Here is a 25,735-nt window from a genome sequence, read left to right as displayed (position 1 = left end):
AGTTCGGAAAGACAAGAAGAACTTCATGAAAGGTAGAGTTGTTAAACACTCTGCACCACCTGCGTTGACAGGCCAATAGACCCTAGATCAGATAAACGCTCTCGAGCCAGATCCAGAGCGGCCAAGGTATTTCAAGGGGTATAATAAGGAACACGCATGGACTCACAAGACATGCTTTTGGGATCTGCCTTACTTCAAAGACCTCCTTTGCCCACACAACATCGACGTGATGCACACTGAAAAGAATATCGCCGAAGCCATTTTTGGTACATTATTCGGCATAGAGGGGAAATCAAAGGATAATACTAAGTCTAGAGATGATCTAGAGGAGCTCTGTGATAGACCGTTACAAAACATGCAAGAACCGAAAGGAAAGCGGAACTAGAAGAAGCCAAAGGCATGGTTCAATCTTGGAAGGCCAGCTATGAAGGAAATTATTTTGTGGGTGAAAATGCAGTTGATGTTCCCTGATGGGTATGCATCAAATCTAAAGAGGGGAGTGAGTCTTGATAAATTGAAAATATTTGGTCTAAAAAGTCATGATTGGCACATATGGATAGAGCGGATAATGCCGGTGATGTTGCTTGGCTTCATCCCTGAGAATGAATGGCTAGTACTGGCAGAGCTGAGCTATTTCTTCCATGTTCTTTGTGCGAAAGAACTATCGCCTAGCCTCCTAGAAGAAATGGAACAGTTGGCACCGGAGTTGATCTGCAAGTTAGAGATGATCTTTCCGCCAAGCTTCTTTAATCCAATGCAACACTTGATTTTGCATCTCCCGACCGAGGCACGATTGGGGGGGCGTGCAAAATCGTTGGTGCTACTCAACTGAGAGGATGCAGAAGACGCTTCGAGCAAAATGTAATAATAAACGTAGAATAGAAGCATTGATGGCTGAGGCATTCATCAATAAGGAGGCGTCAAACTTCGTGACAGAACACTACGAAGCCAAAAAATGTCATTTGCATAATCCAAAGCCTCGGTACAATGCTGACAAGCCTATAAAGGGTCAATCCAACCTCAGCCTATTCAAAGGGAATCTCGCACTATCCAGTGCTTGGAAACCAGTATCGTTGGATGTTGAAGAATGGCGGACCATTTCGCTGTATCTCTTTAACAACCTAACAGAAGTGCGGCCGTACATCGAGTAAGATCTCGTTACATTGTTTCGCAACTTCTAATTTCTTTGAGCTGCTCTTATTCCTGGATATTTGATGCAGTCGATACGTCGCCATATTCTCGTATGGAGTGGTGATCCAAAAGGATTCCGTCGAAGAGTATGAGCTTCTGGCAAAGCAAGGAGGCGAATATCCCGGTCTCATCTCTTGGTTCAAAAAATGGTAATTTCCATTAGACCCTTTCATTTCTTTGGCTAATTTGCGACTACTGCAACAATCCTTTCTTATTAAACTTGTAGCCTATTTAAGAGATTATGGATGCCGAATTGAGACAAGTAGCTAATGGTTTTGACTATAAGGTCCGTTCATTTGACAATTACGACATCAACGGGTATCGCTTTCGTACCTATGGCAAAGAGCTATCTATGGCTGACCGAAAGTCTATAAATTATTGTGTCTCTGCTATCAGCGAAGGAGGTGTCGAGTATTATGGAAGAGTTGAAGCAATTTATGAACTTCAATTCTATGGTGATAACCCACCAAATGTCATACTCTTCAGATGTTATTGGTTCCGGCCCAGGGAGACTAGAAGGACTCATGAACATATAGGGCTAGTCGAAATCAAACAAAGCACCCATTTGGATGTCCCCGATGTCTATATTACGGCTCAACAGGCAACCCAAGTTTTCTATCTACCATGGGCCTATCAAAGTGATCTAAATCTCAGTGGTTGGGATGTCGTTTATGAAGTGCCGCCACGTATTAGACCACCTCCCCCCAATGAAGAGGATTATGAACGTCACATTAACCAAGACACATATGACGAAGGAGAATTCTTCGAAGAAACACGTCTTGCCAAAAAAATGTTTCAAGAAACTCTCTACTCCACCCCAGAACATTGAAGTAGACAACGATAGTGAATCTGACCCTTAGCCGGAACAAGAAGAGCCGGAACAAGAAGAAGTTACTGCTGCAGATGACCTGTCAATGCTTGAACGATTACGTAAAGGTGGCCTTCCACATGATGATGCATTTATTAATGATGATGATGAACACGTCATTACCAATAGTGATGATGATGATGCATTTATTAATGATGATGATGAGCACATCATTACCGATAGTGATTCTTAGGTATTCAAATTCTTATGTTGTACTTTGTATGATTTATATAGTTGGTATGTATAATTTTCTTACTTTGTATGATTGTTTCTTATACATAGTGCCATGGTCTTGATTTCCGTCCCCGTCGGCCCTCACCCGCTTTATGATTCGGATGTGGTAAATTCTCTTTCATAACTATTTGTTGCATTTCGCATTTATGACAATTATGGCCATCAAGTTGATATAGAGATATTTTAATCTAGGAGGTATGTGAACCGGAATTTGAAACCGACCCTCTTGTCGAGAAGTTAAATTTAGTTGAAAAAGAAAATGAGTATTTGAAAGAAAAAATTAAAAGAATTGAAGAAGACAAGATGACATTGGAGTTGTATGTTGCCGATGTCATCGATGATCACAAGATGAAGATGAATGCAATGCTCTTGAAGATGGATGCAATGCGCTTGAAGCTTAAGAAGATTAGAAAATATGCCATTGATAATGAGGCTTGGTATCATTATGATGTTGGATCAATTGTGACCTTAGTTGCGATCTTCATCATATTTGTTGTGATGAGGGTAAGTTTTCTCTAATGTTTTGCTTTACAAATGGATACTTAGCTTGTTTTCCTTCTAAATGGCATAATTAACTAAGTTATATAAAAATGAGCTATACTTAGCTTATTCAGTTCATTTATGACATACTTACCATACTTAGGTCAAAAATGGCATGGTAATCTTTGTTACGTCCTAATTGATATAGACTTAGCTTATTTTTCTCAAAAATGACATAATAACCTTACTAAGCTCCAAAATGACCTATTTACCTAGCTTAGCTCTAAAATGACCTACACTTAGCATTTTTACCTAACTTAGCTCTAAGAAGAGGAGAGGAGAAAAACAAAGAGAAGAAAAAAAATCTTCGTCTTCTTCTTCTAACTAGTCTTCTTCTTCTTCTACTTCTTCTAACTTTCATCTTTCCCAATTTGCATATTTGCTTTACATGAGGAAGGCTTGGATTCATGGAGTGTACTATTCTTCTGGTGCTTCCTTGTTGTTTATGAAAACTTGTTTGTATATGTATGTCTATATGGATATGTTGTTGGAAACTTGTTTGTGGTTATGTATGTATGGATATGTTGGACTTTGTTGAATTATATCGTTGGATTTGATCAAATATGTTGTTGGACAAGCCATTGGATATGTATGCATGTATATCTGCGTTTGAAACCATGTCTAATTAATTGGATTAAAATAAAAATAGGGGATGTGTAGCCTCTTTGCCGTCTGCTAGCGGACGATAAAGAGCTTTGCCGTCCGCTAGCAGACGGCAAAAAGTACACGTGGCAGTCACCTGTGCAAACTGGCAACACTGGCTGCCTATTTGGTCATTTTGCCGTCTACAAGCGGACGGCAAAGTGACCACGTGGCAGCATCCTAGTGCTGCCCTAGCTAAGCTCTTTGTCGTCCGTCAGCGGACGACAAAGAGCTTTGCCTCTTTGCCGTCGGCTGGCGGACGGCAAAGAATGCTGTTAACCCCCTAACAGCTCTCACCTCACACCGCTGTCGTCCGTCGTCGTTACCGTCTGCTGGCCTCGGATGGCTGACAGCACAATCCTTTGCCGTCCTTTTCTGCGAAGCGGGCGGCAAAGAAGGCCTTTGCTGGCATGTGTTCAGCCGGACGGCTTGCCGTCCGCTGGCTGACGGCAAAGGACTTTGCCGTCCGGCATCCGTGCCTTTGCCGCCCGCCATGGCGAACGGCAAAGAAGCTGATTCCAGTAGTGAAACCCCTAAATTAACCCTCCAACCCCCCTCCCCCCGTCCCCTTAAAAAAATCCCAGCTCCTGAGCTGCTGACGCGTGGATGCTTTACCAACAGGGACCAAAGGCCCTCCCGCCTGGCCTCGCCGCAGCGGCCACATGGAGCACCATCTTACGAAGCGGGACTAAAGGTCTTGGGGTTTAGTCCCAATCCTTTAGTACCGGTTTCAGAACAGGGACAAATTGGCCTCTGAAACCGGGACAAATGGGCCTTTTTCTACTAGTGACATATCTCTACAACTACATACCCCCGGCATAAAATATGACTACATACCCCAATAATACAAATTATTATACCTCGCATATTCACTACATACCCCGACGTGAAATATATGAGTACATACCCCAATAATATGTAGGTATTATCCCTAATTGTTTTCCGAAGTATATAGTCACAAATAAGTGAATATGATACCCCAATTATTTTATGGATATATGTCCACGAAAATGTGTGGGCACCATGCATATTATTTTTTATGTACTATATACTCGCAAATACGTGATCTAAATCTCTTATGTGGAAAGGTATGAGAGAAAAAAGCAATAACAGAAAATGCTTCATGTTGTTTCATAAATGGAATGTCTTGCATGCAAATAAATTAGGAAAGAAAACAAAAGTTCTACTAACGGGTTGGACCCGGTCAAGGTGCTTAAGACAAACCACACTAGTACCACCCGCTGCGAGTACGCGCGTGGCACTGGCTACACGGCTCCAGGACCTGGAACCTAACACCCGAGGGAACTCTCCCTGCAATGTATCTGTTGGCAACCTTAACAGCTCTGTGAGCCTCGGCGATACAACCCTCGGTCATCCTGTCGCAACTCCTTTTCATCTTTCTTGATTTGCCATTAATATCACACCTCCTACCAGACCACAAGGTTGTGTCTAGTGTGATGGACTCAAGCCGAGGAGTGTTCTCAACGATATAGATCACAAACTGAACCAGATTTTTTTCCGAACAAAACCCTATGATCGTCACCTGTCTGAGACAATCATGTCGGCTCTCTGGCTTCCACCTTGGATCATCAGCGGCATTCTCGCCTCCAACAACAGAATCAGGCCTCAAGACATTCGCATCTACCTGGATATGCATATGTACGTACAATCAACATTGTTTATTGATAAATGTAATGTTATCTCTAAAAGATGTGGCTTACGCGCAGGATGAATGAATCCAAGGCCGGAGAAGCATCAAGAAAGGAAATCAAAGACAGAACAGCTTGTGGTCTTTTGATGTAAATTTCCAACTTCTTGAGACGGGGAAACTTGGAGTGCAGCATTGGGATGTTGACATCCTGAAAAACGACAAGTCCATAGACAAATCATGCCTTTCAATATACATGTGTTATATACATTCAAATCATTATTCACTATATACCTGCCGATCTGATAATTTCATTAGCAACTGGCATGTAAAGTGTGTTAAGACCAACATAAAATAAAAACAGAAAACAGTTCTCTTGCCACTTATTAGTTTCTTATTTGAACATTTATTCTTACCTTGAATATTGTTAAGGTGCACGAAAACTCTCAAGGTCTTAAACATTTATTCTTACTTTGAAACTTGGAGTGCAGCATTGAAACATGTAAATGTGACATCTCTTATATGAAAGGTTAATTTATATTAAATTTAAAATGTTACAAAAGCGTAAAATATATAAGCCCTTATACCAAGCACTGTACAGTTAGACCTAAAATCAGAAAATGTTGTTGATAATTTCAGATGATGTGCACATCTCAAGGATTAATACCATGATATTTTCGAAAGAAGAAATACTGAAATAATACGTAAACATTTATTCAAGAACGATGATTCTCAGTTATACAGTGACTTGGGAGTAATTATGAGATAATAAGCATAGAACGGGTCAAGAAATTCCAAACCATTGTATGAAGAATTATGAAATTGGATTAAAGAGTTTAGACTGTTCAGATGGAAACTATTGTATCATAACCATCCACTTTATATGTTTATACAGAATAACCTGTAAAAACCCAATGCATACCTCATCAGAAGACACCAGGGTCAGGCACCTAACATTTCGTGTGATGGATGGAAGCCTCGTACGAGCATAAGACAGCATGCGGGACTGACGGGGAGATGAAAAATAGACATCCCTAAGCGGTGAAGGATCCACAACCGAGATTTTTACTAGCGCTCCATCAAAGTGAAAAGAGGAGAGCCTTGGAGCATTGATCTCTACCACCTGCAGCTTCTCACACAATTTAATAGTGAGGAGCTTGAGTTGCTGCAGCATGGAAGGTATCTTCACGCATGTTATCGCATTGCATCGGAAGATAAATAACTGCTGCAAGGCGAAAGATTTCGAGAGCAAGTGCCCTAATCCCTCATCAGTAATCTGGACAGAAAGCAGGGATAATGCGTTCAGTCTTCTCAAGCAGCCAAGTGTTGTTGTGGGACGAAAAACGCAAGCGCTGAGGCAAAGAGACCGAATCGAACTTGCAGCTGCATCATCAGACAAAACCGAACATGGGAAGCTGTACTTTTTCTTCATGAAGTTAGACATCTCCAATGTAACTTCTTTGATCCCCGAACGAACAGCAATCTGCAGCCATCTGTCCAGGTAGGAAGGGTCAATATTTTCGCAAGATAGGAGGCACAGATCGAGTGTCTCCACCCCATTCCCAGAATGGTTCCTAAGAATGCGGTCAACTATATCGATGAGAAAGATTCCCCAATCCTCGGATTTCTTGCGAGCCAACCCAAGTGTTGACACGTTGAATGTAAGGTTGGAATAGCATCTCCAGAAAAGCAGAAATCCATGGGAGACGCAGGCGGCACGAGCAGCATCTCGCAGTGGCACCAGAGAATATATATGGTGCATGACGTCCTGCAGAACCAAGGTTGAAAATTAAGCTCAAAAGTTAGGCTGACCTCATTTATTTCGAATAAACAACAAAATCACAAAAGTATATCTCGCTTGTTAATTACTAGTAGCTCATTTACTCTGCATCAAGATCTGCAATTTCGACGGAGAGAGTGCATCAACTGGGTTATTTCTATGAAACTTTTGTCGGCAGAACTATGCTAGCTAGCAGTTACCATGGTGATAGTTTACTTGTAACTACAATTCTTTTGACTAGCAGGGAAGGGAAGCATATATACCACGGGGAGTTTCTCAAATGCATCTTCTGAAGACCCTGATCGACTATCTGCAATGACACGGGCCTTGTAAGTAGTACGTATTTCATAATGTGACTCGAATCTTGCAACAGAGCAGAGAACTGTGCATATTTTAGTGCACTATATGACGATTTGCGGCGCCCTAGACAAGGGTGAGAATATGGCACGGCCGTCACAAAGAAGCTAGCACCAAACCACATCTACCACACATAAAATTAGCAGAAATCATGGACCTAAATTTGGTTCTTTGCAGTATCTGAAGTTGGTCGAGGGGGAAAACAAAGGCCGGAGCCAGGGAATAAGGTCGATTCGGTGAACAAAACAACGGCGGAAGGATAGAAGCCGGCGGGCGTGTCGGTGAGTTTACATAGGGCTCGATTGAGAATACTTGAGAGAAAGAAGAAGAAAGTGCGTACTTGCACAGAAGAGTTCCCACAGCCGCTGCTTCGTGCTGCGCACAGCGGTGTAGATTCCCATGGAGAAGGCCCTGGCGCCGACGGAGAACGGCGGAATCGTTTTCCTTCCAGTTCGATCGATCCAGAAGACCACCGGTGCGGCTCGGCCTTATTATACACGGACGGGACAGTCCGGACACGACCCACCAGGGGGACCTTTTTTTTTTTCTTTGAGGCAAATCAGAGAGACCTCCTCGTTAGCGCCTTCAGCGCCCGATCGCTGTCCTGGCGCTCACGCGCGCCCATAGTGGGCCGCGGCCCATTCGCTTGATCGCTGCTCGCTTGATCGCTGCTCGCTCGCTCCTTTCGTAGCCTTTTGTTTTCTTGCAAGCGTTGGTCAATAAAGCCTTGTTGATTAAAAAAAGAAAAAATCCGCAAAAACAACGAAAAAACATGAATTAAAAACTGTACAATAATTTCATAAAATTTGAAAAAAAGGTTCATCAAATTTGAAAAAGTTCATCCAATTCGATAACAAGTTCATCGGTTTGAAAAAAAGTTCATCGACTTTGAAAAAAGTTCATCGAATTTGAAAAAAAGTTCATAGGATTTGGAAAAAGTTCATCGAACTTGGAAAAAGTTCATAGAATTTGAAAAAAGTTCATCGAATTGTAAAAAAAGTTCATCGTTTTTGAAAAATGTTCATCAAATTCGAAAAAGTTCATTGAATATGAAAAAATTTCATGAATTTGAAAAAAAAGTTCATCAGTATTGGAAAAAGGTCATTGAATTTGAAAAAGTTCATCGGATTGAATTCGAAAAAAAGCATCGAATTAGAATAAAGTTCATGAATTTGAAACGTACGTTCTTGTATTATAGAAACAGGATAGAAAAAGGTAAAATGTAAATGAAATAAAAATAGAAAAAAAGAAGGAGGAGAGAAAGAAGTAAAGGGTTAAAACCTACAACTAAACACGGCACGTACAGATGGCCAGTTGGTTAGTGCAGCGAATATTTGTCCAGTAGATCGCAAGTTCGATACGCGTTACGTACACGCCTTCTTTTTTACTTCTTTAAGTCCGAAAGAAAGGACTGTGGGCCGGCCCAGCGTGGACAAGGGGGGTGTGCGCCCTGTATCATTAACCCTATATCGGGCGCTTAAGGCGTCAAATAGGATTTGGCCAAATCAGAATCACTTTTTTTTAGGTGCCAAATCAGAATCACTAGTCCGGACACGGCGCTGGCCCTCACGCCCCATTGCTATGGGCCAGCCCAGCAACGATAGAGGCGTGGACTAGGGTGGTGTGCGCCCTGTATCATTAACCCTATATCGGGCGCTTAAGGCGCCAAATAGGGTTTGGCCAAATCAGAATCACTTTTTTTTGAGGTGTCAAATCAGAATCACTTTTTTTTGAGGTGTCAAATCAGAATCACTAGTCCGGACACGGCGCTGGCCCTCACGCCCCGTCGCTATGGGCCAGCCCAACAACGATAGGCATGCTCGCACGCTGTTGCTCACAGCGACGCCTTGCTTGTCGAAATCACTAGTTAAGGAGTACTCTTTGCGGAGAACACTTCAACTTTCCTAGGTTGCGACAAGTGGTGCGCTCAATATGCGTCACTTGTCGCAACCTGGGAGTTTTCTCTTTTTTTCGTAAATCCGTTTATTCAAAACTTTTTATCTCTTTAACCGTGCGTCCACATCTCGAACCGCTTTCGCCGTTGGATTTTTCGTGTCAAGATCTTCAAAACTAGATCTCATGTTGATAGGTTTTGACGAACTTTTTTTTTCACGAAAAAACCGACGAAAAAACCAAACCGGGAATATGTTTTTTTTCCTTTCCGAAAGAGGCACGCCCGTGCCTCTGACGAAATCACAACTGTGCCTCTCGCGAAAGCAAAACCGTGCCTCTCGTGAAAGAAAAAAAAACAGAAAACGCGTTTTTTCCCTTTCCAAAAGAGGCACGCCGTGCCTCTCGCGAAAGCACAGTTGTGCCTCTCGCGGAAGCAAACCTTGCCTCTCGCGAAAAAAATAGAAAACATGTTTTTTTTTGTTTCCGAGGAAGCACAGCCGTGACTCTCATGAAAGCATAATCGTGCCTCTCGCGGAAGCAAAACCGTGCCTCTCGCGAAAGGAACAAAAAAACAGTGTTTTTTTTCGTTTCCAAGAGGCACGACCGTGCCTCTCGCGAAAACAAAAGCGTGACTCTCGCAAAAAAAATGCGTTTTTTGCGCAAAAAAAATTATTTTTTTCGAAATTTATATTTTTTGTCGAAAAGCAAGGGAAGACCGGTGAAAAACCAAAACGTCAAAAAAAAACCCGGAAAAAAGACTGTTTAAAAAGCCAAAAACGCGTGCAGAAAAATAAAAAACAAAATCCAGAGGGAGCGCCCAGAGTGCGACACGTGGCGAATGGCTGAGACCGCGCCAAGTGGCGCTGATCGTTGCGAGGCTCCCGAAGGAGCGCTCGTTAATTAGTTGCTTGCTCGCTCGGTTAACCGGTTCACCACCCCTAAAAAAATGTTAATCGGTTCACTACACTCAAAAAAAGTTAACCAGTTCACCATTTGAGCTTTGACTTTAGGAAAATATGAATTAAAAAACCCTATTTTTTTAAAAAAGTCCGCTGACATGACTGTTGACCTTTCCAAAAGAGTTCACGAGTTTGAAAATTTCCATGTATTTCAAAACAGTATTGCTATTTCACATCTAGATGTGAGATAGTTATCTCACATCTAGATGTGAGATACTATCTCACATCTAAGTGTAGAGTTGTTGATCTGTTTGTCTTTATTTTTTTCGCACAAAGTTGATCTTGATTTTTGCACGTCAGCCCATTGTCTTGCCATGTGCGTCCTAAATCAATCTCCCTGTCCGCCTCAGTCCACTTTATTTCATTATTTTGGTCTGTGTGTCAGCGCTGGATGAGCTGCTTTGTTTGTTTTTTATCTTTTTTCTATTCTTTTTTCTTTATTTTTTCTTTCAAAATCATGAAAAAACCAGACTCATGTTTTATTATTATTATTTTTACTTTTTTATTTTTCTCTTCTTTTTCATTATATATTTTAAATTTATGATTTTTTTTTGACTTGCATGTCCCTCCTCGACTTGCAACTCTGGCTTGACTTTTTTTTATCCCAGTCGCAAGTTCATTCTCGACTCATAACTCTGCATCAACCTTTTTTTGTGCCAATTGCAAGTCTATCCTTAACTCGCAACTACGGCCGACATTTTTTTGTGCCAGTTGCAAGTTCACCCCGACTCACAACGGGGTTCCGACTTTTTTTGTCCTAGTTTCAAGTCCACCCTTGACTCCCAATTAGGGCCGGTCATTTTTTGTCCTAATTGCAATCACACTCACAACTCGCAACTGGGCCTCGACATTTTTTGTCTTATTTGCAAGTTCACCCTAAACTCGCAACTAGGGGCGGACCATTTTATTTGTCACAGTTGCAAGTCCACCCCCGACTCGCAACTACGGCCCAACCTTTTTTTTGTCTCAATTGCAAGTCCACTCTCGTCTCGAAACTGAGAACCAACCTTTTTTTGTCTCAGTTGCAAGTCCACCCTCAACTCGCAACTCTGATATGCCATTTTCTTGTCCTAGTTGCAAGTGTACCATCGACTCGCAACTGGGGCCCGGCCATTTTTTGTCTTACTTGAAAGTCAACCCTCGACTCGTAACTGGGGCCCAGCCTTTTTTTATCCAATTGCATGTCCACCCTTGACTTGCAACTAGGGTCCAATTTTTTTTGTCCCAGTTGCAAGTCAACCCTCGACTTGTAATTGGGGTCCAACTTTTTTTATCCTTGTTGCAAGTCCAAAGTCGAACTCTCAATGGCATAGAGTTTTTTTTGTCCCACTTACAAGTCCACCATGAACGCGCAACTGGGCCCGATATTTTTTTTGTGCCCTAGTTGCAAGCCCACCGTCAACTCGCAATTGGGCTAATCTAGGCCTGACCATTTTTCTTTTTGCCTCGGTTGCAATTCCACCCCGACTTGCAACTGGGTTTGTAGTTGTGTTTCCTTCAAGTTGCAAGTCCAGTCACGACTCGCAACTGGGACACGTAGTTATTTTTGTCCCAGTTGCAAGTTTGCCCACGACTCGCAATTGGGCTCGTAGTTGTGTTTTGGTCAGTTGCAAGCTCACCCACCAACTCGAGCATTTTTCTTCATGCAATACATGACCATATTTGCAAATTTTCCTTTTTTGTAAATGGTTAACATAAAATTAGTGTAGTAGTATATAGAAAAAAAGCATGCATGTCTTTTAGCTCATGCATGCACACATTTTTTTCAAAACATACTAGGGACTTTATTGATTAATGATCAATGGTAGACAATTCAATCTTGTACATATACATGCACGCGTCGAGGATGACACAGAGACGCATTACATATGAAGCTTAGCTAGCTAGCATTGGTGAGTGGGCCCGGGCGAGTGCATATACCCTGTCTCTATGCATGCATGCACGGTTGAACTATAGAGAACGAAAGCAACTAGCATGGCCATGTGCGTGTGTGTGACACCCAGAAGAAAGACTGGACAATGCGTACAAACGCAGGTGCATGCAGTACATGTATAAATACATGTGCGCGCGTACGAACAAGTGCTGCCGGCCCAGATCTGGCCGTCAAAAACATTTTTTATTGCCTCTGTATGTTTTGCCTTTGTTGTGTTTGTTCAAAATATATAATAGAAAAACCCCGCAAAAAAAAACAGCGAGAAAAAAACATACAAGGCCAGACCAAGGAATGAGAGTGTCGTTTATGGCGGGGCTGGAGGATAGACAAAAAAAAAGACAAACGAACAGAATCAAAGACAAAGAACGGGCGGGATTTGTTTTGAGTGAGTTGGCGCTAATGTAGGATGACATCATGTTAGATGTGAGATATTATCTCACATCTAGATGTGACATAGAAAGACCCATTTCAAAAAGCTCCCAGTCGTCTCCGTCACAGACTCATCCTCTCATCTCAGCGTTGTCGCCCCCGAGCCCATGTTGCCGTCGTCTGTCTTTGTGGGAAGGGGGCATGGCACCGTTTCTCCTGCTTGTTCATCGTGTAGGAAACTTTCGCTTTCCGCATCTCTGTCTCCTCATGGTTGTGGCGGTTCATGGCGCCGAGGCCACCAGAAGGGGCGTGGCCTCTGGGCGACAATCGTGGGTATGTCGTGCGCATCGTCACGTAGGCATTCGATCTTGTCTATCCAACTAGCTAGGCATGAGAATTAAATCTATTTTATGTGTGTTGTCGATTGTACTCTGAAAAAGATTTGCTCTATATTATAGGTATGTATGTGGCATTCGATCAAACGGGTGGCGCGCATGCATTCCATGGGAAAGGGAAAAACTGGTCGTGGTGGCAGACAGTGGTAAGCCGTGACGATGGGGCTTGGTGGAGGTGGGATTCGTTTGCCGCCATTGGTCGAGTCCCCGACCGGCAGTTGGCATCGCAACCTAGTCGTGGACATGGAAGGCGACCGCAACCGCAATATGCATGTTGTTGCGGTTGTGGCACGGGCAGCAGCGCATGGCCAAGTTGAGTGGAGTGCCGCCGACGTGCATGAATGATGGAAACATTTTGGTCTACCTAAGACGGCGGACCAAGGAGGCCGGTGCCGGCACAAGACGAAGGCGCCGGCGACGGTAGGGTTTGATGAAGACGACAATTAAGGCGGCGCGATGTGGTGGGTGTGCACTTTTTGTTCTTTGCGAAGTCTCAGTCGACTTAGACTTCGTTATGTCTCGGTCGATGCTATGTTCGCTAGATCATATACTGAGATCCGTGCAATTTTTTTTCAGATTTTCTTTTCTTTTTTACATGGTATGTTATTTGATTGAGACTTGATTAAATTCCAGTCGGCTGAGGCTTAGCCATCCCTTTTTCTTTTTTTTTTGGACTGGACACACGTGCACGCGCGCGAGAATGAAGTGCATGCGCGCGGAGACTTGGATCCGGACGACCGGGTGAGGAAAGCGACCCTTTGCGCGCGGTTTGCGAGCGGGCGTACGTATGACGATTCCATCGAAGCCGAAACGTGGCCATCGGGCGTACGTGCGCACCAGCTCCCATCGAATCCGAATCCAAACGTGCGCTGTGCAAGAGGATTTCCTCCTTTTGTTTCGGGTTTGGATGTGGAGACGCCGGCACCGCACCCAACGACGGGCGCCTCCTCGATTCAGACTCTTCTTGCGAGTTTCTTGCCCAGAACGGCCTCCGGTCGAGCTCTCATATATATCCACCTATATCAACCATTGGTTGCCATACAAGCCCCTCGAGCGCTCGCAATGGCGCACCGCGTCGAGCACCTGCACTCGGCGGAAGACGTCGACGAGGCCATCTTCCGCGAGGCCGAGACCCAGCTCCTGGTGGTCGTCCGCTTCGCCCAGAGCGCGCACGCTGACTGCCTGCGCGTGGACGCCGCCATGGCCGCCGCCGCCGAGCGCGTCGGCCCCGTCGCTGCGCTCTACGCCGTCGACATCGACGAGGTGCAGGACTTCAACGCCATGTACGAGCTCCACGTGAGGCCCTGCACCGTCATGTTCTTCTACGGGAACTTGTGCGTCGACGTACGTGGCCCCCACTCTAGGGACGACTTCGTCTGGCCCGCGTACGGCGGCGATTACTTCGCCGGCCTTGTCATGGCGGTGCACGAGAGAGCCAGGGCTGGGCGCCGCCTCGTCGTCCTCGGCTAGCTAGGAGGTGCCAGCGGTACTGTAGCACGGTTTCAAGGTTATTATTATTTTTAAGAAATTTATTATGCTACCATCGGAGTATTGTCCATGCATGTAGTATGTGATAAATATCGATGTTTGATGATCTCACAGCAAGTACTTTCACAACATGTTTGGCAGTCATGATCAGTCGCAATTTGTGCGGTTTGGGGGACGATTTCTTTTTACTACCCGCGGAGCAGTCCGGACTATGATATTTTCACAAATCAAAACCAAACGTCGGGCTTTGCAGGAGTCCAGACACGAAACATGTCGGACTCTGACACCCTAGACTATCAAAAAGGAAGGCGGAGCCTGCGTTTTTTTAGCTGTCCGCTCTGTTTCCGTGGCAAAATCCCTACTCTCTTCTTCCATGCCACTACTCTCCACCCAATTCTTGCCCTTTTCTCCCACTATCTTCTTCCCTCCCGCCGTCGACGCATAGGACCTGAGGGTAGCCTGCCGAAGTGGAGGTTGTGGACGTCTGAAAGAACAATTCATCCTCCTTGGCTAGCTAGGTACTACTAGCAATACCGTCGCACAATTATGCCAAGTTTTTCTTCTTCCATTAAGAAATTGATTATGATCAATAGCAATTTGTATTGTTGGGGGACAGTTTTTACTGCTATATCTGCTTGTTTGACTGCGATGCGCCGTTAGTCTCGATTGCATGCTTTGGGCTTACGGTTCCTGCACAACCTGGCACATACCCAAGCGAGTCGACATGTCAAGCACCCGCCCCCGCACAGTATCGTCGACAGATCCGGCCATCTCACTCCCTTCGGCCACTGGAGTCAATGGAGATGCCGGGGAGCACGGGCCACCAGAGTCAATGGAGATGTCGGATTCGTGCTCTCCGGTCACCCGGAGACTACGAGCAAAGCAGAGCTTGTTTGCGGGGCCACGAGATCCAAGTTGCGCTTCCAAACCTGCCACCCATCATAGATATAGAGGACACATGGATCCGTACATCTCGATCGGAAAAGAATCAATAGAAGGAGAATCGGACGATATCTTTCTCGAAACAAACAAAAAGGAAAAGAAAGAGAAAACAAAAATCATGATCAACTAAGCCCTCTCGAGGGCTTGCTTAAGAATAAGAAAGAAGAATCTTATGGAAATAGCATGGAATAAGGTTTGATCCTATTCATAGAGAGAGGGGGGGAGGGAGAGGGAGAGAGAGAGAGAGAGAGAGAGAGAGAGAGAGAGAGAGAGACTAGCTCCAACCCATCAACCTGTATTTTGATTTGTATATGGCCCACAAAATTAAAACGTGGCAGGTCCAGATAATGATTTCAGGTGAGCTCGAAAGCCAAAACGCCTCTCCTGGGCAGTCATTTGAACTTTCTTGACGGATTTGATGTGCATATGCCATGTGTGCGCTTCTCTGAGACAAGACAAATCGAGCAAGTTGATGGTTTTAAACTTTCGATAATACGGTGCCCAAAATATATTTGCCACCTTACCAGATATGATGAGGCGTAAACCCTAAACTCTAAATCCTAATCCTAGTGGGGCGCATTCTTTGAGCGCCTTATATGAGGAATCGGCAACCGGGACATCTTGCTGATCTTTTTCCGCAGTTTTCTGAACGATTTGGGGATGGAGTGGTACTCGTGGAACATTAGCCCTTTGGTCCACTTGCTAGGATGGCAGAAAGTGAGGAGATGGTCGGCAATGGTGAAGGGCCGCACCGACGACCGTGTCCTTTTTTCCCCGTCGTGTATCTGGCACTGTGCCGCCAACTCCTCGGACCTACACCAATGGCCGGCCGCTAGTGAGCCCACCTGAACAGAGAAGAAGCGCGTGGAGAAGTAGATGGAGTTGCTGCCTAGGGAAGGAAGGTCCCTGGCCGAGACGGACATGCAGCCGTCGTACATGGTGAGGAACAAGGCACGGTCGCCGAGGCTGGTCACCCGTGTCAGCTCTGGGTGGCCGCCATTGTTGTCGCCGAAGTCCACTGAGTAGATCGTGAAGGCCAATAGTTGCGGCTCAGATGGTGATTCTTGGGTGACGACACGTCGAACGATGAGCAGCATCTGTCCGGCGGACTCGACGAGGTGGACGGTGTCGACGAAGCGCCAAAAGAGCTTGGCTATCGGCAGCCTAGCAATCACGTTATCGAGCGGTGCTTGTCTGGGAGGGTACAGCTGCACGATCTCGTCTGAGCAGAACCTGGTGGCGTATAGCCTTCCTCGGAAGAGGAGGGTGTTCCGGACAGGCATGCGGTGGAGGACCTCCCATTGGCTCGAGCCGGCCTCGGCGGCGACCACCACACATCTGCATGGGAACCAGACCACGACGGCCATGGCGCTCGTCCTGCTGCTGCATACTGCGGCCTTCATGTCACGGAGAGACTCCATGTCCTTGACCTCCTGGTGGTACACGGTGGCGAGGGACGGGAAGTAGACGCTCGCGCGGGTGAAGGGGTGGAGCACACGGACGACGGTGGTGCGCTTGCGCAGGAGAACGAGGAGGCCGTCGCTCATGCCGACGATCCTGTAGCCCCGGAGCACCGGCAGGGGGACGCGGAGGCGCCGGGCGGTGCGCGTGTGGAACATGACGATATCGCCCGCGTCATCCGGCCGAACCGCGTCGCCGTCGCAGAGCGCCACCCAACCGTGCGGCCGGAAGCGTGGATCGCACAGGTCGCGCGGCGACGGCGCGAGCGTGGAGGCGCGCCAACCGGAGCAGACGGCGCGGAAGGTGATGTAGTCCGTCACGTCGGGGAGGAGGTCGGTGACGAGGCCGACTATGTCGGTGGGGAGAGACGGCCAGCCGCCTGTTGCCTGCTCCGGCTCGGGCCCCGTCCGGCCGGCGGCGCCTTTGCGGTTTCTCCCCATCCTGCACGATCGCACTTAACCTAGCTAGGCATACCTTCCGCCGTCCACTGGATCAGTACTTCATTGGATTGGATCGGATCGTACGTATACAATACAAACTGCTGGTATATACGTATATTACGTCGTTTTCTTTCTCCCACGACTCCGATTGAGTTCCTGTTTGTTTCTTGCCCAGCACAGCCTCCCAGTGTTTCATTATATATAACCACCCGTATGAACCATCGGTTGCCTCGACAGCTCGCAATGGCGCACCACGTCGAGCACCTGCACTCGCCCAGCGCCTGGTGGTCGTCCGGTTCGGCCAGAGCGCGCACTCTGACTGCCTGCGCGTGGACGCCGCCATGCCCGCCGGCGCCGAGCGCGTTGGCCCCGTTGCTGCGCTCTACGCCGTCGACATCGACGAGGTGCAGGACTTCAACGTTATGTACGAGCTCCACGAGAGAACCTGTACTATCATGTTCTTCTACGGGTACTCGTGCGTCGATGTACGCGGCCCCCGCTCTAGGGACGACATCGTCTGGGCCGCGTACGGCGGCCATGACTTCGCCGGCATTGTCCGGGCGGTGCACGAGAGAGCCAGGGCTGGGCGCCGCATCGTCGTCCTCGACAAGCTACACCTGCCAGCGGTACTGTAGCTGGTTTCAAGATTATTATTTTTCTTTAAGAAATTGATTATTCTAGCATCGTTGTCCATGCATGTACTGTATGTGATAAATATCAATATTTGAAGATCTCACAAGTGCTTTCACAATATGCTTGTCATTCAGGATCAGTGGGAATTCATGTGGATTTTTACTGCTCTTCTTGTTTCAGTGAAGTGCGCCATTAGTCCATTAGCTCAAACATATTGCACACTTTAGGCAGACAACTCAGGAGTTGACTGATTTAGTCCACAATAAATTAATCATATTGACCCATTAACACCAAAACCGAGTGTGAAGTTAATTGCACATTCCCGGATCGGTTTGGCCTTAATTTTTGAGCAAAAGAGAGGCTTGCCCTCTCCGATTTCATATAAAGAAACCCAGTTCTAGTAGTAGCAGTCTCCTAAACATGACAGGCAATGAAACTAAGGTAGCTAGGCTAAATATTAAAAGGTTTGGCCTTATTTGATAAAATTATAGAGTTTAGAGTAGAGGTTTATGACCTAAACCGATCAATCTGTTTCTGAGTTGTTGGCCTAAAATGTGCAATTAGTTGAGTTAATACACTAATGACGCATTTCATCACTGCTTGAGTAAGGTGATCGACCGGTCCATGGTTGACGCCTCTCTGCCCAGCCCGCTTTCTGGGAGGGATCCATCATTCATTAATGCAAGATCCCTCCGAAAACATTTATGCATTGAGTTGATATGTGTTCAAAATTGCCACAACGGCTCGTTAAGAGTAGGATGTTCTTGTCATCCAGTACTAGCATAGCCGTGTCCAATTCACCAAGCTCGTGTCGAACTGGATGGATGCATACAACACGATAATATATGCTTTCAAAAGTGTCTGTGGTAATGCAAAGCTTTTTTTTCAAGACCACACAAGAAATTGCATGCCTTTTGTATTATGACTAAGACAATCACACACCGAACGCCTAGCACCGTCATAAAGCAAGGGAAAAGAAGCAACTCTAGCAAAGCACCGCGTTCGTGTGCCTACTTCCGCAACCTAAGCTGCGCCATCACATGATCGACCACCTCGCTAGCAGTGGAAGCCTTGTCATCAACCACTCGGTTGCATTGCTCCAACCAAATGCAGTGGAGTCTTGTCGCGATGAGGGTGTTGATCTCCTGCAACTGCACCGTAGGGGCCGCCCTTGAAGTGGAAGACCACCAATCGCATAAGGTGTCTGTGGGTCTTGGGCAGTGCCCTTGCGCTTTGGTGAAGCATATGTGGGATGTTTAACCATACCTGCCGTCAGGGCCGTCTCCAGGAATTCGGGGCCCGGCCCCGGTGCGAAATGCGAAATGAGGCCCTAAATTTAGCAAAAAAAATGTATTGCAAATATAATTATACATAGTTTCACTTAATATATAGCTTCAAATATGTGTTATATCATACTCCCTCTGTCCCAAAATAAGTGTCTCAATTTTGTACTAGCTCTAGTACAAATTTGTACTAGGCTCAAGACACTTATTTTGGGACGGAGAAAGTACAATAGTTGAAATATATATTATATAGTAATGCTAAGAGTAAACATAGTATTGAAACAATAAACTTCTCTTTTGTGAATTGTAATCAAATAGTAAACTGAGTGCATGTTCTGCCAAAAAGCATCATCTGTCTAGTACTCCCACCGTCCCGAATTACTTGTTGTAAAAATAGATAAAAATAAATGTATCTAGAATTAAAATACGTCTAAAAACATTTATTTCCGTGATATATAATTCCGGACGTAAGAAGTATTTCTTAAAACGAAATCTTTAAATCCATTGACTCTATTCTCGCAAAACAAAAATCCATTAGGTCTTTCTTAGAATGAACACACAACAAAGAATTAGTACTAGAATAAGAAATTAGCTCACGGCTAGTGTGATATTCTTATTAATTCTGATTGAAATTAAGCGCATGCCGAATCGTGTAGCACTTTTGTAATATTAGGCATTGCATTCGATACGGCAGGAAGACATTAAACGAACCAGAAAGAGAACGATTGTAACAAAAAAAAGTAACCTTAACTAGTTTTTCATTGATCTATTTTGATCCCAGGCGTATGGCTACTACTTACCTTGGAAAATATTCTGCTACAGTAAAGAAACAAGCACTCTCGGCCATAGCGATTAGGCCCATTAGCGTAACTAGCCTGCCTTATTTTTCTACTTGCTCTTTTTCAAACAGGCCGAAAGGGGAGTGGATGAGTCATTACTAGGCCGACGGAGGGCCTGTTGGCTGGGTATTAGCGCACCGTACGTTCCGCTTCTCGTGCAAGGTTGCTTCCGATTAAATCGGATCGAGCGAGCCATCCAAAAAAGGCAGAGAACCAGCGCATGAACCGCGGCCGTTACATCGTTTTTCCTTCGATCGGGGCCCCTACGATTTTGGGGGCCCTGTGCGATCGCACCGCTCGCACAGCCTTGTGGACGGGCCTGCCTGCCGTGAGAACATGCAATGGAGAAGCATATGCGGGATGTTGTCTTTTAAGTCCACAGAAAAATAGACTAGTCCGGAACTTCACGTGCTCATGTTTGTAGAAAAAATATCAACAATTACAATACTAAGTGGTTATAATAGGAAAATGTTTTTATTACGTATCTAATTATATTAATTTCATATTGTAGTTTTTGATAGATTCTCCTACAAATATAGTCAAACTTTACACTATTTGACATCAGACAAATTATATAAATCTTCTTTTCAGAGATGGAGGGAGTACGATCTACAACATATGCTATAGTACTAGACTAGATTGCATGAGACCCTCTCTAGTGTGCAATGACACTGACCTAGCGCTTTGTATTTTGTAGTTTCGTAGCAACGGACCACTATGGGTCTTAAAAATAAGGGGGGCAAGGATGTGGAGTATGTGACCTCGTGGATGAACAGTAAAAATATGAAAACACAAAGTAAAAAAAACTGATTTTCTTTGACAAGAAACATTCATGTTTTTTTCTACACGCATGCAAAATTGCATGACAAAGTCACATTTGTGGAGTTGTGTCAAAAAAATTGATGCTCCAAAAAACATTGTTTTGGAAGCATATGGAGTATCAATTTTGTTTTTTTTTCACGCCTCAAAAAATGTGATTCCATCACAAAAATTTGCATGCATGTATAACAAACATCAATGTTTCTAACAAAAAGAGGTTTCATTTTTTTTATTTTTTCGGATTTTACTGTTAATCCGAGATCATGTAAGCTGAAGCTCACAAAATCACTTTGTGGACAAGGATTTCAATTTCAGTTGTTAGAGATGAAATCCAATCTTTTCTTCCGTGTATTCGGATGGGGTGCAAATTTAGTCTATAGAGAGGACAGAGACAACACAAAGAAGAAGAACCATCTGATTTTATTTTCATTTTTCCGTATTCTCTAGTGTGGCCCAACATTCAACCCTATACGTTCTACAGTACACATTAGAAGGAAAAAATAATTGATTCATATTGTTAACATTTCTACTTTGAATGGACACAACACTAGATATTTTCCCATGTCGAGGGCCAATGTCCTCGCGCCATAGTGGTGGAGTATAAAGGCTTGAAAAGTGACATATGAGCACGGCCACATAGTGCCAAGATTTTTGAAGTTTAAAACTCCAGAATTTTACGGCTTGAAAATTTTCAAATTATTGTGTGCTTGCACGTATTTAAGGATTTTTAAGAAGACAGTACAGAAAACACATATGCTTCTGGTGGTGTGTAGCAGAGGACCACCGGCGGAAAAAGCTCTAATCTACTCATCCATTCGAGCAGAAAACCTACTATATTTCTGGAAGGGTTGGAGGTGGTGGTAGAATCGTCGATGTCATAATAGTGATCGTATGTCTTTTTGCAAGGTTAGTGGAGTGCGAATTAATCTTTGCTCTACCATTGTTTAGTGGTCATAATTGAAGCCAAGGGAAGCTATCCAACAAACTAGGCCTCATTCGGTTTGGAGGAAACTAAAACCTAGGATTTAGGAATAGTACATGCAGTTGATAGGATGGCACTCACCATCCTAAGCAATTTTCTTGCCTTGATCCTACGTAAAATAAGAGCTCCGAGTGGATGTGTAGATTCCTCCAAAATCACAGGAAATGAATAGTATTCCTACAAAACTCCCATACATGTCTCCTACAAACCGAATGCATCTATAGGAAAATTTCCTCTGCAATCTTTGTTCCTATGCTTTGCCTATAAAAATCCTTCAAACCGAATGAGGCCTTAGAATTAAGAGTATCCACACAGAGAGAGACTCCCTAGCTAGCTAGCTCCATCACAGATGTACAGATGTTACTAACAGTGTGCATACCGGCCCATTAAGATTCGTCACATCTTGTCTTGCAAAAGTTTATCCAAGCTTTCTGGTGTAGTGGTAGCCTTTGCAAAATTAACTGCCTACGGCTAGTCCATCTCATGTGGGAAAAAATGCAGCTAATGTGGAGTGGGAAGAAAATGACGAGACAAACTCAAACCTGATAGGTGAGTTGATATGTGCAATGGCGGTTGCAATGGAAAATGCGCCATGCCCTTTCGAAAAGATGGTATTACGGTGACCTCACGCAAGCAATATATACCATGTTGTCAACTTCACCAAATCACAATTAATCGCGTACCTTGCAGCATAGATGGTTCAGTTCATGGCCTTTTCTCATGATGAATCCAGACTTCTTATGTTTGATGCAAGTGTCATTGATTTTTATATGTTTGTAGTATTTATTACGGCTGAAACTTTATCTTTAATAAAAAAAATTAACCAAATAAAACTAATAGTACAAACAAAGAAAAGTCAGGATTCCAAATACTCATGCATGTTAGAATGGTATATTTTTGGTACCATTCATAGACACACATGTGTCGACGGGTTAGCAAGTACATCTCCCACTCCCCACCCCAACCTCCAGCACGAAACCAGAATGGTTATACAGCAACGTAGAACAGTCTATCAAGTTATATAGATATTTAATAATATTATGGAAGGTACATATGAACACTCTATAATGCCCTAAGATGAAAATTAAATTCTGGAGTAACATGATACATCTGATTAATTAGGTCTAGTGCAAAAAAACAAGCCAATCTATAAAAAAAGTTACATTTTTTAATGAGGAAATGTATTTCTACTCACAAATATTAGAATTGTATGAAAATACATATCTTAAAACATAGAATGATTGTGTTATTAAATCTGCTAGTTATAACTAGAAATACTATTTAAGATGATATATCAAAAGTTCCAATAAAAATGACATAGATTTAGTGACAAGATGAATTATGATGAAATAAAAAAAGATTAGTATAAATAAGTGAGATAACATCAACTCACTACCAACCCAATACTTCAAATCATGGCTAACTTATAAATCTCTTGAATTGATCATCTCTAAAGTACCAAACTAAGTTCTGTCTTTAGCGACGTTACTATGGGTACGACTACTCCAATAAAGAAGAAGACAAAGTCACCGTACAAAATAGATTGTTTTTAAAACTATGAGAACCTGCAAATAGCAAAAGGAGAAAAACATGGAACATATTATCACGTGAAACCATGTAACTTCACAAGAGTTAACGAGGTGGGCGCCCCCAGGATGAACGCCGCCATGTGAGGTGTAAAGTGTGAGAATGCGCATCGCGTTTAGGCCGTTCATGATGAGCTCAGGCTCGGTAGCGACATGGCACAGGTTGGCGGCCAACATCGACCCGCGTCACTGTGCGATGGGCATTCTCGGTATGCAAACGGGCGTGGCCTAGTTCGCCATGAGGGCGGGCTCGCATGGGGCTGCCGGGAGCAGCGCGCAACCAGCAGGAGGAGCCAGAATAACCCGTTTTTGTAAAACATAGTGGAAAACAAAAAAAAGCACCAAGCTAGGATCATTATGAAAATGCAAGAACTACTGGATCTAGATTGGAACGCTTACCAACATACCGTATTGGAGAGGAGAGTTGGTGAAGTGAGTTGCTGCAAATTTCCATAGCTAGGCTATACCTCCCAGCAACAAGAATTTCATCCCTCGAACTGATCCGTAGATGGAACACCGAAACTTTTCTAGTTTTTTTGGATTTTCTCAGTTTTGTTCCGAAAGCTCCTGTTCTCTCTCGAAACACTTTCATATCCCTGGAATGTTTTCCGGTGAATTTTTTTCATGCCCGTACACTTCTAATTCTCATAAGATAAATGACCCTTAAGCATGTGAGCCCACATCTTCAATAAAGTCTAGACATGAACCCGAAACTCCTTTCGGTTCATTGATCATTAGTAGAACGGTGGACATCCATATTGACCCCTACACCCACACGAATAAATATAGAGTGAACCTATTAGTTTCGTGTGCTATTCTCTTTGCTTCATGATAATTTACAGAACCGGAGGTGAGATTTATTAGCATCCTCGTGAACTAACAACCTGACCAGTATGTCAGTTTTTCTTGTTATCGGTTTTGTTCTCTTTTCTTGTTCTTGTGTTCCGGTATCCCCATGAACAAGTCATGTCGTGTCCGGCCAGACGATGATGGATACCTTCACACCGAGAAGGCCCTAGGAATATCTCTCCATCATCGAAGGAGCAAATTATAGTCTTAAGCTATTTAGTCCCTTGTCATATTTTATTGATGCACCTGTAAGTTGCCGCACTGTTTTGAACACTGATGTCTACTGCGCAACCTTCTTTTTGTAGACTCGTGTTGGGCCTCCAAGCGCAAAGTTTTGTAGGACAGTAGCAAATTTCCCTCAAGTGGATGACCTAAGGTTTATCAATCCGTTGGAGGCATAGGATGAAGATGGTCTCTCTCAAACAACCCTGCAACCAAATAACAAAGAGTCTCTTGTGGCCCCAACACACCCAATACAATGGTAAATTGTATAGGTGCACTAGTTCGGTGGAGAGATGGTGATACAAGTGTAATATGGATGGTACAACTATATTTTTATAATCTGAATAAATAAAAACAACGAGGTAACTAGTAACAAAAGTGGGCAAAAAAGGTATTGCAATGCTTGGAAACAAGGTCTAGGGTTCATACTTTCACTAGTGCAAGTTCTCTCAACAATGATAACATAATTGGATCATATAACAAGCCCTCAACATGCTACAGAGAATCACTCCAAAGTTTCTATCGGAGAACGTAGAAAGAAAACGTGCACCAACCTGTATGCATAGATTACCCCAATGTCACCTCAGGAATCCGCGAGTTGAGTGCCAAATATACATCAAGTGAATCAACAGAACATTCCATTGTCACCACAGATATCCCATCGCAAGACATACATCAAGTGTTCTCAAATCCAATACTCAATCCAACATAACGAAACCTCAAAGAGCAAGACTCAATTCATCACAAGAAGGTAGAGGGAAGAACACCATAAAATCCAACTATAGTAACAAAGCTCGTGGTACATCAAGATCGTGCCAAATCAAGAACACGAGGGAGAGAGATCAAACACATAGCTACTGATACATACCCTCAGCACCAAGGCTGAACTACTCCCTCCTCATCATGGGTGCCAGAACGGGCTTAGATTGTTTTTTCATGCACTCGGAGGCTTGCGGCGGCGGAACTCCCGATCTAGGTTTCTTTCTGGGGGTATTGGTATTTATAGGAATTTTTGGCGTCGGTCTCACGTCAAGGGGGTCCAGAGGCAACAACAAGTCAGGGGGGGGCGCCCTCCACCCTTGTCGTCGCCTCGGGACTCTTCTGGCACAACTCTTGTGCTTCGGGGGGGGGGGGTATCTTTTGGTCCATAAAAGATCACCATAAATTTTCAGCCCATTCTGAGAACTTTTATTTCTGCACAAAAAACGACATCACGGTAGTTCTGCTGAAAACAACGTCAGTCCGAGTTAGTTCTAATCAAATCATACCAAAAGCATATAAAATTGTTGTAAACATGGCATGAATACTTCATAAATTATAGATATGTTGGAGATGTATCAGCATCCCCAAGCTTAATTCCTGCTCGTCCTCGTGTAGGTAAT

General features: G+C 44.2%; 1 protein-coding gene across 1 annotated transcript; it reads right to left on the bottom strand.

The window, feature by feature from the left end:
• Nucleotides 1–4,893: 4,893 nt before the first annotated feature.
• On the bottom strand, nt 4,894–6,885 carry LOC119361466. The gene is made up of 4 exons (XM_037626658.1): nt 6,046–6,885; nt 5,197–5,334; nt 5,019–5,120; nt 4,894–4,902 (listed from the first exon to the last, which is right to left on the bottom strand). The coding sequence occupies exons 1-4, from the start codon at nt 6,883–6,885 to the stop codon at nt 4,894–4,896; spliced, it is 1,089 nt and encodes a 362-aa protein (XP_037482555.1).
• Nucleotides 6,886–25,735: the final 18,850 nt, after the last annotated feature.

This window comes from Triticum dicoccoides, chromosome 2B (genome assembly GCF_002162155.2).
Source record: "Triticum dicoccoides isolate Atlit2015 ecotype Zavitan chromosome 2B, WEW_v2.0, whole genome shotgun sequence".
Lineage (NCBI taxonomy): Eukaryota > Viridiplantae > Streptophyta > Magnoliopsida > Poales > Poaceae > Triticum > Triticum dicoccoides.
This window is presented reverse-complemented; position numbering and strand designations above follow the sequence as displayed.